Raw genomic sequence first — 15,940 nt, 5'->3', positions numbered from 1 at the left:
AAAAAAATTCATGCTCCTTCCTTGTAACTAATCCACGCAAAAGCATAAAAATAGCACCCACACACACACACACTGGGCCGAAACACAAAAAAAGTAGCACTTATTTTTAACACGAGCTCTTTTTTTTTTTTTTTAATTCTCGTTCCCTATTTTTTTTTTTTTTTTGTCATTGCTGAGAACCAATAGGATGAATACAAGTTCCGATCTTGTATGCGTATTTTTCCATTCAGACAGCGCCCGGAAACATGGGTGAGCTTACGTTTTGAGGTTATTTACCACTCTACATCACTCAAAAGAAACCAAGAAAGAAGGGGGGGAGGGAATTAGACTTGTCTAGTTTTTCTTTTTTTTAAGGCAGTCACGTGATGGAACACGTACTATGAACAGATACAGAATATTGTTCCCGATGTTCTCTCTCTTTTTTTTTTACCGTCATTCAGCATCACACGAAAGCCACAAGGCACCGTGGATCCTTTTACCGGAGCACTTATTTCAGCCTGGTGTAACAAGTAGAATAGTAATAAATTTTGCTTACTATTTATACGCATAGAAAGGTTCTCTAATGAAAATGTCATTGTAAGAATATTTATATAGACTGTATGTTTAAAGTTGATTTCGGCTCCTTCTCCCTTTAAAGTAGCTGTTTTTTCTTTCATATCAAGATCTACTTTGGAGGTTATGAACGTCAACGGGTGGCGTGTATCGTGCTGATCACTCATTCTACTCCTTTGGGTCTTAAAACCAGACCTTTCTTTTTTTTTTTCAGGTCTAACTTTAGATCAATGCAATTTTGTAGTTAGGAATTCAAAAGAGTTTGGTATCACCAAGTCATGTTGATTCAACATAAACAGCAAGTTTAAGATATTCCCCCCAAAAAAAAAGAAAGGTTCACCTCAGTATGCTCAGTTACTTTAAAGGGCGGGGGGAGATAATATGTACACGACGTACATCGGATGCTTGCCTTTTTACAGGAGAGAAAGCACCATGCCAAAGGTAGTTATGTAATAAAAAAAGAACACATTGCGATCGACAAGTGGTTCGTAGCAAGGGAAATCTGCCCTGATTAAAAAATATCATTTATCCCATCTGTCATATCTATCAACTATATTATACGAGAACATTCATAGTTAAAAAGATGATTTAAATACCAGTGAGTAATCTAAATGTGGTATTTAAATGACCCTCACCATCTTGATGATATTATTGTCTTAACTACTCAGACATCGGACATAATCGGAAAAGTAGTTGTGGCATCATCTGTTGCTTTCAATTGGAAGAGATCTTATGGTAATCATTCTGTAATTTCCTATCATCATACTACCTGACACCTACAAATGCTCGCTCGGCATATTGCTGTACAATTCAAATGTCCGATCTCAACGTCATCATTTTTTTTTCTTCTCCTGACTATATGATTTTTTTTTCTCTCTGCTTATTTCTCTCTCTCTCTCTCCTGATTAACTTGCAAAAAAAAAACACAAAAAAAAAACATGGAGGATGTTAATGAAAGACTTTCACCCATGGACACTTCATCTCCAAGCCGAGTCTCTGGCCTTGTTGAAGAAACGGAACCCACTGTGAGTGTAGAAGAACGAGAACAACGCGAAGCAGAAAAATTAGCAGCACGAGCCAAGATCGAACAAGAAGCTCGTCAATACCTAGTGGATCAAACACAAGCGGTTACTGTACCGCCGTATGCTTCTTGGTTTGATATGCAACAGATTCATAACATTGAGCGCGTGTCGTTACCCGAATTCTTCACCCATCATAATTTATCAAAGACGGCATTGATCTATCAAGATTATCGTGATTTCATGATCAATACCTATCGTTTGAACCCCAAGGAATATTTAGCCGTAACAGCATGTCGAAGAAATTTAGCGGGTGATGTTTGTGCTATTATGCGCGTGCATGCCTTTTTAGAGCAATGGGGATTAATTAACTTTGAGGTACACATTTTTTTTTTTTTTTTTTGGTTTGAATTTAAAAAAAAAAAAAGCGCAAACGCGCACACACACACACACACCAAAACGCTAACTTGTCTAAAAAAATCTCTAGTGCGATCCTTCCACTTGGCCATCTCCCGTAGGACCACCTTTCACAGGACATTTTCGAGTGACGGCGGATACACCTCGTGGATTAGCACCCTTCAAACCAAATATTAAACCCCAAGCGAATCCGTCGACTTCTTTAGGTGGCGAAATGAATGTAGAATTACGGCAAAAGGTATTTGAGAGCAGTACAGGAAAAGATACAAAAGAATATCATTGCACTACCTGTGGAGCAGAATGTTCTCGTGAACGATATCATAGTGTCAAGACCAAGAATATGGATCTATGTTCACTTTGTTATAAGGAAGGACGATTCCCGATGACAAGTTTTAGCAGTGATTTTATTCGTTATGAACCCAGTGCGTATAAGCATGGGAGTGAGGATGAACGTGCATGGACTGATGAAGAGACCTTATTATTATTGGAGGCCATTGAATTATATGACGATGATTGGAATACCATTGCGGAATATGTGGGTACCAAGACGCGTGAACAATGTATTTTCTATTTCTTACAATTACCGATTGATGAACCTTATCGTGAGACGGAGCATCGGATGAAGCATTCGAGTGTATTAGAACATCAACGTACACCGTTTTCTCAGGCAGATAATCCTGTCATGTCTATTTTGGCGTTTTTGGCATCTGCTGTGGATCCAGAGGTCGCTTCTGCCGCTGCGGATGCGGCAATTGCATGTCAAGAACAATCGAGTAAGAAGAGAAAGGAGGACACAACAACAATGGAGGTGGAAAAGAGTGCAAAGAAACCTCGTACGGCGATTGAGAAGGCTGCTTCGGTTGCTTTGGGTTCAGCAGCGGCCAAATCAAAATCCTTGTCATTGATTGAAGAAAAGGAGATTCGACGTTTGGTTCATTCTGTGGTTGATACGGAGGTAAAGAAACTGGAACTGAAGATGAGTTATTTTGATGAATTGGAAGCTGTCTTGGAGAATGAATTGGATTCGATTACGCAACAACGAAAGGATATATTTGCGTATCGATTAAGTGTAAAGAAATCAGAAGCTTTATTGCAAGAGGAGATCATGAGACGAGGTGGGATTGAACAGGCTGTGGAAAGTGGTTGGACACCTCAGGAATTACAACAGTTTGTTCAAGGTAGTTTATTTAAAGAAGATTATCATTTAGTGGATATTTCAAATTCCAACCAAGAGGGACTTGTTCATCCAGCTACAGTCATGGATGAAGGTGGAAAACCACCACTTGCTGTCTTGTCTCTTTAAAAAAAAAAACTAATCATCCCCCCACACACACACACACACACAAACTCTTTTCTGTTTTAAAAATATACTTTATACAGTGTTTCCACCGTCACTTTACTGAAAAAATTGGTCGCTTTTATAATTTCTAAATGTGTAACATGTCAAAATGATGACTGACGCATCTCGCCTACTCCTTCCTTTGTAAATGCAACAGATGTCTCATACCTAAATAGACCAAAATTCATTGGGAACTTTTTATCGATAAATCTTAGGGCTCTAAAGATTAAGAAAAGCCAAAAAATAAAATAAAAAATAGCCTGATATGAATTTACAACTTTATTTTGACATATACAACAAATTAATCTTTTTTTTTTTTACATGTTTGCCAGTCCATTCTACTTTCGTTTTGCTTGAACTGCTTAACATAATCCACATCTGTTTTAAGGTACACTAATTTCCTTACGAAGAATATCAATAAAAGAGCTGCTGTCATTCATCATGCTTTTGGCCAAATCTGATGATTCGGGTGATGGTAGCATAGACTCTACAAATTCTTTGTTTCTTTATGTATACTTGTATTTACATGTTTGGGTGTAAAGAGCACCATCATCAGCATATGCGCGTAGGCGCTTTTTTCAAAAAGGGTGTTCAAAAGAAAAAAAAATTGAACTGTAGATTGCTTTGATCGCAAACCTCAGAAGTTGACTGCTCTGCAGCGACTTTGGTCATTGTTTGTTCTTTATCAATTGCATAGAGTGTTTGTAAAGTAAGGTCGTCTCTATATTCAGATACTAGCAATGAAAGCTTTTTTTTTTTTTTTTTTTTTTTTTTTGAAGAGAACAAGTAGGCAATCGCCACCAAAAAGGAGGGGAGAGGAACAGTCTTGGTAGCTTCCATGAATGTGTTTTGATCAAGAAATAGAACATTTTCTGCCCAGCACTTGCAAGGGATTTGCTTCATCAATAAAAAGAAGTTACCTCAAAGTCCCGAGCTGATTTCATTACGTGTTGCGTAGGTACCAAACACAACTACAATTGGCTTCACTTTGTATTCTTTCTTTTTTCGCAAATTAAGGAGTACCCCCTAAAAAGGCGGTCAACAAAATCCAGGCTAATGGTATATTGGGACCTCAATTAACACTGGTGGCAATCCCAGAGGATGTTACTGAGGCAGTATAAACAATGTCAGATTTTTGTTCCTTTGGGCCATTCAGTAGGTTTAGATGTATAAAGAGAACGAGTATTCTCATCTATACAGAAAACCAGCACTTGTATACGTTCAAGGCGTCTCTTACGGAAATGTCTAGACCTCCGTATTTTTTTTTTTTATATACCACTTACAGTAATTCTGGCTAAGACCAGAAGGCCAGTATGACTAAGTAACCTTTTTTTTTTTTTTTACTTTATCAGTTACTTTCATACGATAGAAGAAATTTGTTAAAAGAAAAGAAAAAGGAGAAGAATAAAGCGTGTGTGTGGAACCAGCTTTAATTTGTAGGATGATAAACAAGAGGCTTATGTCAGAATGATTTCATTGTTTCATCATCCCATCATGTTTGGGCCTTTACTTACAAACACTTGCAAAAAACCTCCTTCTTAAAAGGTTATTTTTAGAGCAACCCATACATAAAAAGAAATATTGCCAAGCCGTAACTTATTTAACCGGCTGCTCTGTGTGTGATTTTTTTTTTTTAGTCATAATCTTACCAATAAGCTCAGGACAAACAAAAATTTTAAATGAGCTGTATAAATGAGTAATAATAATAGATAAATAGTTTATTTGGGATAAAATTTTATAAGATAAAAAAAAAAAAAGGAAAAAAAAGGGGGAGGGGGGAGAGAGAGAACTAGGTGGTGGTGTTGAGTACATCTACGTAACGCGATCGCATGGATTTTCTAGCACCTCCACTACGTCTGGTAGCGGGTGGTGTACTAAAGGAAGGAGGAGCGGCGTTGGGAGGACCACCTGTGGAAGGTACATTGGGTGTTGAGCTGATACGTACAGGTGGCATACTGGCAGGTTTTAATCCAGCGGATGTAGGAGGTGTCATCATGGCAGCAGCAGAAGCAGGGGGAGGTGGAGGTGTATTAGTTGGAAAACTGGGTTGTGGTGTAGCAGATTTTGGAGGTGGAGGAGTCGCTGTAGTCTCAGGCTTGGCGTCATTCTAATAAAAGAGAGTTAACAAATCATATAGCTAAGGAAAAAAAAATCTAATAAAAAAAATGGACTTACAAGTTTGTTCACCCAACGCTTCTCCTTTTCATCATAGTAAAATGAACTTTGTTCACCCAAGTTGGCTTTGACAGCCTTTTTTTCTTCAGAGGTTTGTTCCTTTTCTTTACGACCGCCACCAAAGAGGGAGAAAATCCCCCAACCACCACTGGGAGCCGCAGTAGCGGATTTCTCTTCCTTTTTCTCTTCTACTTCATTGGGTTTTTCTTCTCTGGCGGTGGAACCTTCAGTCACTTTGTCTGCCTTCTTTTTAGAGTTACCAAAACCTAAATCATCATCATCATCCCATGTAGTGTTATTATGGGTGGTAGAGGGTGTATAAGCATCGGGTTCATAACTGGTGGGAGTCTCATGTTGATAAGGTTGATAGGCCGGCTGTTCTTCCTTTGTCTCGACCGTGTCCCAATGCGTGGTATGACTTTGGGATGGTGTGTAACCCTCCTGATGATGATGATGTTGGAAAGGTGAGTGAACACCTGTATGGGTGAAAGGTTGTTGCTGTTGTTGTTGTTGGAAAGGTGAGGTCACGGCTGAGTTTTGGAAAGGCGAGGATTGGATCCCTTCCGCTTGTGATGGCGATGGCGCGTAACTTGTGTGATCAGGTTCAGTGTAACCACCTCCATAGCTATAACCATAATTGAACCCATTGTCTACTTGTTGATCCGATGTGACTTGTCCGGTCGTATCATCTGATTTTTTAAGAATAATGCATGTGAGTTCTGAGTTTTTTCTGTCATTTCTTTCATTATTTTTTACCGTAAGCATATGAGGAGGTACCCAGATAAGTGGGATCTGGATGACGACTTTGAATTTTGTCTGTGATTGTCTTTATCAAGGAATCAAAAGTAGCCTTGTTTAGTAACGATGTAACACTACTTTTTTTTGGGGGGGATGTTTGTTAGCTCAAAGGAAAAAAAAAAAAAAAAAAGAATCGAGATTTCCGATAAGTTTTTATGTATACCTGTCTGTCACTGTATCACGAATTTCGTTAAATCCGGTGATCTCTTCCAAAGTAAGACTATCGGCCAAAGCATCAGAGTAAATGGCAGCTTCTTGTGTCATGTCCAATTCAATCAACCACCAAGCGAGCATGAGCTTGTATTGAGGTAATTGAATCTTGCAAGCGTATTCGTAGAATTCTGTAAGGTATAAAGCGTCTAAATCCGTCTTGTCTTCCGTCGAAAAGATCCCGCCTAGACCTTTTATCGTATCAGGTGACAACATGTAACTATGGTTTCAAAAAAAAAAAAAAGGTTAAGTTTTTTTTTTTTTTTTTTTGTACTGGCACCCGGATCAATTTAAACACGTTGCTTACCAGATAAATGCATTGGTAGGGAAACCTGCTGTCTTTAATTGATGACCTAATTCGGAAATAGCTTCAGAATCATTGGAGGAACGATTAAGCAAGATCAAGGACAAAGCCTTTTTCCAATCTGGAAGGGAATCCTCCGAAAAGTGTGTGGCAGGATGATCTGTTACTGAATTTCTCGTAAGCTGACTCACTAAACAGAAAAAAGAAAAAAAAAATTAAGACGGATGAAAAAAAAAATTGTCATGAGATTGGTATGTGATTTTTTTTTTTTTTTTTTTACCCGCATCTGCACCAGCGCCACTGAAAATGGAATAAAGCATACGCAATTCTTTTTTATCGGCCGGAAGATGCGTAAGGGTGGATTCAGTTGAGGCAAATAGTTCTCTGTCAATAAATTTCGAGATAAGCTGCTTAAAATGATCGGGACCTTGGCTTTGACTGATGAGTAAAGCATGTGCCCATAGATCATGTTCCGTAGCAAATTGACAGGCTCCCTCTCGATCTCCCTGTAATAAATAATGTTCCAGTTGATCCAAAGGCAATGATGCGTCATCCAAAGGAGTTGGGGTCACAAGTAATTGTGCGATGGATTTATCTAATTGGCCACTATCAAAGTAGTAGGAAATGGGTTAAAGAATGAGCGTATAGAAAAAAAAAAGGAGGGGGGGGGGGACTTGTTTTTAAAATATTAACTTACCCATCGCCCAAGGTTTGATCCTGATGTTGTATCATTAATTTGACAATGTTCCAAACCAAGGCCTTTTCATCATGAAATTCCGAGATACGAGAATCCATGTATTGTAAAGCGAATTGTTGTTTATCCTCTTGTGTATGATGAGACAAGATAGAGTGAGATATAAATTTCTTGAGACTTTCACGCATCGTATCCTTCTTTTCATCCAAAGCGGTACGAGGTACCACTTGATTGGTCTCGGACATGGTAAAGACACCGGGGGATAGACCAGCGGAAGGGGTGGTGGATCGGGAGATACCTGCCAAGGGACGACCGCATTCACAGCAGAATTTGGCTTTAGCCTTGTTCTCTCCTTCGCATTGAGGATCTGGGCAGGCTGTTAACATGGGACGTGGGGAGGCAATGCGTTCTGTCATGGGAGGTGGAACTGTAGCGGAACGCTCAATAGAATAAGGGTAGCCTGTAAAAGGGGATCCGTTTTGTTTACGATCGGGTTCTGTGATACTGTTGGATCGTTGTTGTGTAAATGCTTGCATGGCATTCATCCCTGCTGCTACTGGTGGTGGTGGAGAGGTCATGGATTTTCTGGACATGAGGGGTGAAGTCTGTGGATGACTTACTGTGCTCATGCTTCTTGGGGGAGCATAGGATGGTGTCTTCATGGATCTTTGCGTCGTTGGGGGTTTCTCCACAATAGCAGTGGGTTGGGTAGATGGCTCATGTGCTGGCTCGGTTTTGGGAGGCGCATGCATGGATCGATCATGTTGTTGAGGCGTATATACGTCGGTGGGCTGAGGTGTATAAGAAGAGGAATAATCCACCACTTGATCAGACGATTGAGGAACATAGGCGTCCTTCTGAGGAGCATAGGCGTCCTGTTGAGGAGCATAGGCGTCTTGTTGGGGAGCATAATCGTCCTGCTGAGGAGCATAGGCGTCGTGTTGAGGAGCATAGGCGTCTTGTTGAGGAGCATAGGCGTCTTGTTGAGGAGCATAGGCGTCTTGTTGAGGAGCATAGACGTCCTTCTGAGGAACATAAGCGTCCTGTTGAGGGGCATAGGCGTCCTCTTGAGGAACATAGGCATCCTGCTGAGGTGCATAAGCGTCCTTCTGAGGTGCATAGACATCCTGAAGAGGAGCATAAACGTTTGTTTCTTGAGGAGGAGCATACTGGAAAGCTTGGTCAGCATGATGATCCGACGACTTGTCATCTTGTTGAGGTTCATAAGACGATAAGACGGTTTCCTCAACATGTGGGTGAGTTTCGACGTGAAGGTCAGAAGGTTCTTCATACTCATTAGGGTTATTATAAACCGGATCTTTCTTGGAGGATGCAGAGACCAGACGATCTAATTCATCTTCGGCTTCGTAGAGATGCTCGTCCTTGTTGAAAGAGCTTAATACCATATGGTCTAAATCATTGAGATCGACATCGTCTGTGGGTTGATCATCGTGGACTTCTTGTAAGCCGTCTGCTTCATGCTGAGTGGTGATGGTGGGCTGTTTATTCTCCTCACTAGAAGCATCATTGACTGAATTGGATTTGGGAGGAAGCGAAATAGATTGGGGAGGACCACTGGGGGGAGGCATGGACATGGCTTTGGAAGGAGGTGGAGGATTGGCTTTAGGAGGAGGAGGTAGAGCCTGTTCCTGTTGTAAATCCTCAGCAAAGAAATCGGATGGAGTATAATCTTGTGTACCATAATGATGATGTGTTGACTCATAGTCCTCTCCTTCGATCTGAGTGACGGCGGTGACGGGAGCATAATCATCCTGTGGGTAAGCCTGATGCTGAGTGTCAATTGTTTGTTCAGATTGAATTTGAGCTGGAACTTCCGCTACTGCATTATTATTATTATTATTATTATACACCTGAGAATGAAAGAAATCTTCTTGACTGTATCCTTGAGATTCGGGTACGGGAGCATAAGCATTAGGATCGTAATTATCTTGTGTATAGACTTGTTGATCGTGAGAGGTTCCATCGGTATAACCAGCCATTGCACCAGAAGAGGCAGGTTCGGGAGCATAAGTACCACCAGTAACAGCAGCAGCAGCAGCAGCATTATTATCGGCGGTAGGTTCTACTGTGGTAGCAGGATCATAAGCTTGTTGAGCGTAATATTCAGCATACTGAGGATCGTACTGATAATCATAGGGCTGACCTTGATCATCGTAAGTATATTGACTCATATCGTATTCTTGGTTGGTATTGGGGTCGTAATAATGAAGCTGACTTTGTTCATCGTAATAATAATGTACATTGGGATCGAATTGAATCCATTGATTCGGGTCATATTCTACGGCTTGCTGATCGTAGGCTTCTTGAGGTTGACTGTAGTCTGTGGCTGAATAAGCGTTGGGGTCAAAAGCTTGGGTGAGAGAAGCGGTAGATGAGACGGGAGGGTTATGAACCTCCGGTTGAGCCAGACCATCAAAGAAAGATTCCGATGGTTGTTGTTCAAAGAAGTTTGCGGCAGACGCGTTTTGTGAATGAGTCGACGTTGTGGTTGTAGCAGTAGTCGTTTTTGGTTGAGGGGAAGAAAAAAAGATGTCAGCGGCATCTGTATTGGCTGTACCACTAGGTGTGGCGAATAAGCTAGAAGCATCCGCTAATGGTTGAACATTGGCAGTAGTAGGTGTTTTCTTTTGTTCGGTTACTACTGCTTTTCCTACTGGTGCTGGTGGGAGTTCCGAGACGGAATTCTGTTGAAGCATTTGACTAAATGGATCATCTCCAGCGGAATCCCCGAACAAGATGGAAGGATTAGGCTCTTCTTTATGAGAGGTCATGGAACTAAAAGATTAAAGTGCTGTTAGTTGATTTGATGATGAAGCCATGTCTTCCAAAACTTTACTCTTTTTTTTTTTTTTTGTTTATCAAGCACTAATTTCTATTTTCTGCTATGAATATATATATAAAAAAAAAATACACACAAAAGAATTTAAGCTAATTTCTCCCTTGAGTTTTTTTTTTTTTCTTGTTCAACAAAAACTGTAAATGTGTAAAACAAGTATGTTTTTGAGATAAAAAGGTAGTTGATTTAGCTTTTTAGTAATTTGTGGATAATCTACAGGCATTTTTCTTGTTTTTAAAACCCCACACTTTTTTTTGAGCGTACGACGATCCTTACTACTGTGGATTTGTTTCATTGGATGATAAAAAAGAACATCCTATCTCCCTTCCTCGCCCCCTTTATTAAAAAAATAAATATATAAATTATGATGAATTAATGATTTCTCCCTTATCAGCCAAGGAAGCCAGCCTTTTCATTCTTTCCGAACTTGTGAATCTTTTAGAACCACTTCTGGCTCTTGGTACGGGTGGAGCGTCTTCTTCATTTTGAATGTGTCTTAGTAGATCTTCAGCTTTGACCACCATGGATTCTGCTCTTGTTTTTCTACGTTCTCTATGTGATATTCTACGACTCTTTCTATACGAAGAAGAAGAGGCCGAACTCATTTCACCCAGACGTAATTTCTCCAATAAATTATCCACAATATCCTTTTCGTCGTTATTTTCTGCGGCTCCTACGCAAGACAATTTAATTTCACACGTCTTTTCCAGCCACCTACTTTTGATGACAAGTTACCTTCATTCATATCCAAACGCGCCTGCAATCGTGCTTTTCGCTGCTCCTGGAATTCCTTGGCCTTTTCAGCCTGTTCCGCTTTTTTCCTTTGCGCTTCAATATCGCTTTTAGCCTTGGTCCAACTGGAATTAAAGGTCTGGAAGATCCCAAAGAATTCATCCGGTTTCATGTCGGCTGGATCCTCGCCAAAGTAAGAGACAACGTCCTTGTATGCAACATCCATGGACGTATAACGCACCTCGATCTGGTCAAATTTTTCAATAGCCCGATCCCGGAATTTATACATGGTGTCTGCGTAATTATCACCGCGTGGGGGTTCGTAATCCGCGCCATAATGGTAATCCAGTTCATGAATCAACGTTTGAAGTCCTACACGTAATTCATTGTAATCCCTGATCAGATCTTGTATTGTGACTAGAGAAATGAAAGGGTAAGTTACACCGTGACAAATTATCAAAAAAAAAATCGACTTTTTTTTTTTTTACCTCGACAAGCCTCGCGACAAACTTCTAAATCATTCACAAGGTTCTCACTAATAGACGGGAACTTTTCTTCCACCATGGTACATAAAAAGTGAAGCAAAGTGGTATCGTTACTGGATGCACGGGTATCAACTAATTTATTGATACTGCTGATACGAATACCGAAAGCGCCACCTTGAAAATTCGAACCGTTTAAGAAATTACCCACCATCAGAATAAGCTTTTTTAGATGAGAGAGAGAGAAAAAAAAAAAGGTTAATTTTTTTTTTTTTTTTGGGGGGGTGTCTGAAAAAAAGAAAGACTTACGTTCAAGAGTTCCTTGAAAGGCTCTGAATCCTTAATACTGGTGGAAGCGTCCATGACATTGGTCATATTTCGGCCTAATTGAGTCACACGTTCATGGAAAGTGGATACGAATAGCATATTACCAATACGTTCTTTAAATCTATCAATGGACATGATCTATTTAAAAAAAAAAGATAAAGTTGGGTGAGTAAGTGAGTTAGGATGATTAATTCCTCCCCCCTCTCTATTAGTAGAAAAGGGGTCTTTACCTCGGCACAGAATTGATCGGGTTTGGAAAGACTGGCTAAATCCTCTTCAGAAGCCGATTTTAAAAACACGGACAATTTTCCCATTTCATCATGAGAGGGTGCATTCAGTATCAAGTTACGTAGGAGCACCTCAGTACAGAACTTTTCATCCACCATCAAGATCTTATGCTTAAATTCGGCAAACGTTAGATTTTTGCATTTGGCCAGCACCGCAATACTGATATTATACGCCTTGCGTGAATCAATGATACAGATCTCGGCTCGTTTCTCCTTCGTTACAGGTTTTGCCTTCTCAATCACACGTTGAGCAAACGCCTCCTCCATACGTTGGAAAATACCTTCCGCTTCAAGCATATCCTCTAACGCTTCGTCCATTTCTTCCGTCGTCATGTTGCGCCATACCGTAGAACCTAATGCGTTTACCGAGAGCTTCTGCCATTGCAGTTGGCGCGTTCGCATAACAGGGCGGTGGCGCAGTTGCTTGCGAAGTGTGGCTACGTTGAGGCCATCAGCGGGTGGGGCGCCGGGAGGAGGTGGTGGAGGTGGAGCACAGGGTCCTCCTGCTGTTGCTGCCCCTGGGGGAGCGGGTGGTGGAGTAGGAATACCCGTTGTACCTGGTGGTGGTGGAGGAGGGGGAGGAATACCCGCTGTGCCTGGTGGGGGAGGTGGGGGAGGAGGAGGAGGAATGCCTGCTGTACCTGGTGGTGGTGGTGGAGGTGGTGGCGGTGGTGGTGGAGGAGCAGTAGATCCATGAGGCATGTATGCACCAGATGCAGGAGGAGGTGGTGGAGGAGGAGGAGGAGGTGCATTACCAGGTAAATGTTGAGTGGAAGGGATGGGTATCGGTTGCTCTTTTGAATGATGGGTAAATGTATCCATGATACTTGATGCTAATGAAGAGATAACACTTGAATGTGAATCTCTGTTCTTGGTCGACATATCTCTACTTTTGGTGGAAATGTCTCTACTCTTGGAAGCTATATCTCTGCTCTTGGATGAGGAAGTGGGTCTTGAAGAGGGTGTGTTTTCAGTGGTGGTGGTGACGGTTACAACTTCCTGATCGAGGGGAACAGTGGGCGAGAATTCAGCATGAACATGTCTACGACGATTATTGGAACGTCTTACGGAGGAACCCATTAAAGGCATGGTACCGGGTAATACGAAATCATTGAGGCCACTACTAGAACCGAATTGACGAGCCAATTGACTCTTGAATTCTTCCGTGAGACCAAGGGCCATGGATTTGTACTTGCTTTTATCGGATTCTAGGCTGGATAATTTCTCGAGGTCATGTTGTGGTTGTGCAGATGCTTCTGTGGTGGATTTGAATTCCTTTTTGCGGCCTTCCAAGGATTCTTGAGCACGTATTCTGGCAAATGTGGTGACGAGATCTTTACGTGGGATCACAATGTCCCCTTCTAGGTTGGATTCATCGTCGCCAATCAGTTTATAGAATTCGTCTAATTGGCGTTCGGCCTTTTGTAAACTGGATTCGTATTCGTTTTGTAGATCGGTGAGTTTACGTTGGAGCGTTGAGATCGTGTGTCGAGACATTCTTAGGAGGTCTTCCAAAGACACGGTCTTTTCCTTGAGTTGTACGATTTCTAAGGCATCTAAAATGATGGGGGAAACATTAAGCAAAGAAAAAGATAAAAAACTATGTGTGTAAATGATTTACCTCCATGATGAGACAATTGTTGGCGTAGTAAATCACGCTCTTGTACGATTTCATCATAGTTTTGTTGCAAGGATTTGATATCTTGGAGAGTGGTTTTAAGTTGATCTTGATCTGCAAATTTATTAATCAAGTGTTGTACGGTCGTCGTATAATCTGCGGAGAAATCATCTGCCAACCCTTTATGATCCAAGACGACCTGAGCCACGAGATTATCAATGATTTGGTAGTACCTTGATTTCAAGCCGGATTCTTCATTGTTGACCAGCAACAAATGCTGCAGACAGCTCAAGAAGAAATCATAGCCTCGGGTACCTTCCACACTGGAAAGGATACATTCAAACACATCACGCGGGTCGTTTTGGTCACTGAGAACGTGTTCGTGGTACAGTTCCATGATTTCGTCTTGATCGTTTTCGGCCAATGTCTTGAATTCACGCACTTGGCGATCGACATGTTCGTCACATAGCTCGTTCATTTTTTCCATCACTCGTTCGAGGCCTGATACATTCATTTGGTTTCGCAAGTGGATTCTTATCTCTGGATCCTCGACAATGTTGACAATCGCATTGACCAAAATCATGTTATACAACTGCGGTTATAATGAGTGAAATGGATTGGGTCAACAACAACAACAACAACAAAAAAAATTGTAGCAAAACTTACAGCGTAGTCGGTGAGTTGGTTATCGGGAGGGCCATAAGCGGCCATTCGCTTGAAATCCTCACTAGCACCCACCATACTTCCCATACGACCACGACCTCCCAAAGTGATTTCGAGTTCGTATAACCAGGCATCAAACCTACCTAATCCTCGCTGTTTGTCACGTAATTTATCCATGGCTTTCAAGACATGATCCTGACCTACGGGTGCTTCATAATAGCACATAAAGACCAGGACTTCACAGACGAGTCGACGTGAATTGATGGATGGGGAGACGATGCAATGGACGATTTGTTCTACACATTGTGGATGTTTCATTGCTTCTCGCGCTCCCACCTAAATAATAGAGAATATTAGAAGAAAGAAGGATGTAGGGTTCCATTGTTATACTTGCTCTATTGTTTAATAGGGCTTTGAAGCATTTCAATAAATCAGCTTCGACGGATAAACTCAATTCTTGTCTAGTGAAAACAAAAAACAAAAACAAAATTATTATGATGTAAGGTAGTAGAATGATGATGATGTACCTTTGTTTGTTTTTGTTGAAGGCTTTTAATAAAGCAGTAATGACTTGTAATCCTTGCATATCGATGAATTGTCGCACCCAACTAGATCATTGTGAGAGATGAGTCAGTGTGTTATTTATAAAGTAGAGAGTGTTTATTTTACCTCAATGGCATGGTTCTAAGTCCCACAGCGAGATGTGCAACGACTTTTGTGTTGACACCTTTTGACATGTCTGATAATTTGCGAACATAATATTCGGGACCTTTGTTCTCGGTTTGATGATGATCCAATTTTTTATCGACACCTGTTCGTCTGCTGGAAGGACTGGCGACGACATTATTTTCGAATTGAATATCTTGGCCGACCATAAGCCTCTTTTTATCGATGGGGAACGATAGCATTTTTAAACGATCACTGTTACTGTTAATTCCTCTTCTTGTCTACATTAAAGAAAGAAAAAAAAAACAAGGGTGTATTGTTGTTAATTAAAAAAAAAAAAAAGGGAGAAAAGAAACCAATGGGAAATTGTATATATATATAAAAAAAAAAAGTGTACCAGCATCTTTTCGAAAAAGTCCTCTATTTCAGCTTCTGTCATGGTGTCGACGTTGGTGTATTCGGCATCGGTACTTGGTATTGAAGAAGATTGCGAGCTTCTTATGGAAGATGAGCCTTCTACTAAACGTCCTACCCCTGGACTGGGTTTATAAAAATCTTACTCGTAATTACTTTTAAAGGTTGACATACCTGATGCGTAATCGTCGTTGGGATGAAGAACAGGGCTTTTGGGTGAATGAGGCGTGTTTGTGAAAGGCGTACTAATTGTGGTTTGTATGGCAGGTTGGTCTGCCTTTTTCTTTGCCTTTGATTTTCCTCGATTGAAGAGGTCCATTTTATACTCTTTATAGATTTAAGGAAAGGAAGACGAAAAAAAAAAAAAAAAAAAGAGATGGGAAAAG

The 15,940-nt window shown here is 40.8% G+C and overlaps 4 protein-coding genes across 4 annotated transcripts; 1 reads left to right on the top strand and 3 right to left on the bottom strand.

The window, feature by feature from the left end:
• Nucleotides 1–1,520: 1,520 nt before the first annotated feature.
• EV154DRAFT_424156 (uncharacterized protein) lies at nt 1,521–3,291 on the top strand (the record flags this gene model as incomplete). The annotated part of the gene is made up of 2 exons (XM_051596175.1): nt 1,521–1,949; nt 2,059–3,291. The coding sequence occupies 2 exons, from the start codon at nt 1,521–1,523 to the stop codon at nt 3,289–3,291; spliced, it is 1,662 nt and encodes a 553-aa protein (XP_051455740.1).
• Nucleotides 3,292–5,021: 1,730 nt separating this feature from the next.
• On the bottom strand, nt 5,022–10,556 carry EV154DRAFT_553210 (Sec23-binding domain of Sec16-domain-containing protein). Its single transcript, XM_051605115.1, has 7 exons — nt 7,512–10,556; nt 7,095–7,420; nt 6,818–7,004; nt 6,464–6,730; nt 6,259–6,377; nt 5,503–6,191; nt 5,022–5,434 (listed from the first exon to the last, which is right to left on the bottom strand). Exons 1-7 carry the CDS (start codon nt 10,298–10,300, stop codon nt 5,117–5,119), a joined length of 4,695 nt encoding a protein of 1,564 aa, XP_051455739.1. The 5' UTR covers nt 10,301–10,556; the 3' UTR covers nt 5,022–5,116.
• Nucleotides 10,557–10,727: 171 nt separating this feature from the next.
• Nucleotides 10,728–14,561, bottom strand: EV154DRAFT_424175 (uncharacterized protein; the record flags this gene model as incomplete). Its single annotated transcript, XM_051596176.1, has 8 exons — nt 10,728–11,038; nt 11,101–11,502; nt 11,586–11,802; nt 11,889–12,044; nt 12,137–12,985; nt 13,181–13,691; nt 13,829–14,403; nt 14,478–14,561. 8 exons carry the CDS (start codon nt 14,559–14,561, stop codon nt 10,728–10,730), a joined length of 3,105 nt encoding a protein of 1,034 aa, XP_051455738.1.
• Nucleotides 14,562–14,712: 151 nt separating this feature from the next.
• Nucleotides 14,713–15,873, bottom strand: EV154DRAFT_424063 (diaphanous GTPase-binding domain-containing protein; the record flags this gene model as incomplete). Its single annotated transcript, XM_051596171.1, has 5 exons — nt 14,713–14,935; nt 15,002–15,082; nt 15,144–15,421; nt 15,538–15,674; nt 15,729–15,873. 5 exons carry the CDS (start codon nt 15,871–15,873, stop codon nt 14,713–14,715), a joined length of 864 nt encoding a protein of 287 aa, XP_051455737.1.
• Nucleotides 15,874–15,940: the final 67 nt, after the last annotated feature.

Source organism: Mucor mucedo (genome assembly GCF_025094135.1).
Source record: "Mucor mucedo strain NRRL 3635 chromosome Unknown EV154scaffold_72, whole genome shotgun sequence".
NCBI lineage: Eukaryota > Fungi > Mucoromycota > Mucoromycetes > Mucorales > Mucoraceae > Mucor > Mucor mucedo.
The sequence above is the reverse complement of the archived record's forward strand: the minus strand, read 5'-3'. Positions and strand labels throughout refer to the sequence as shown.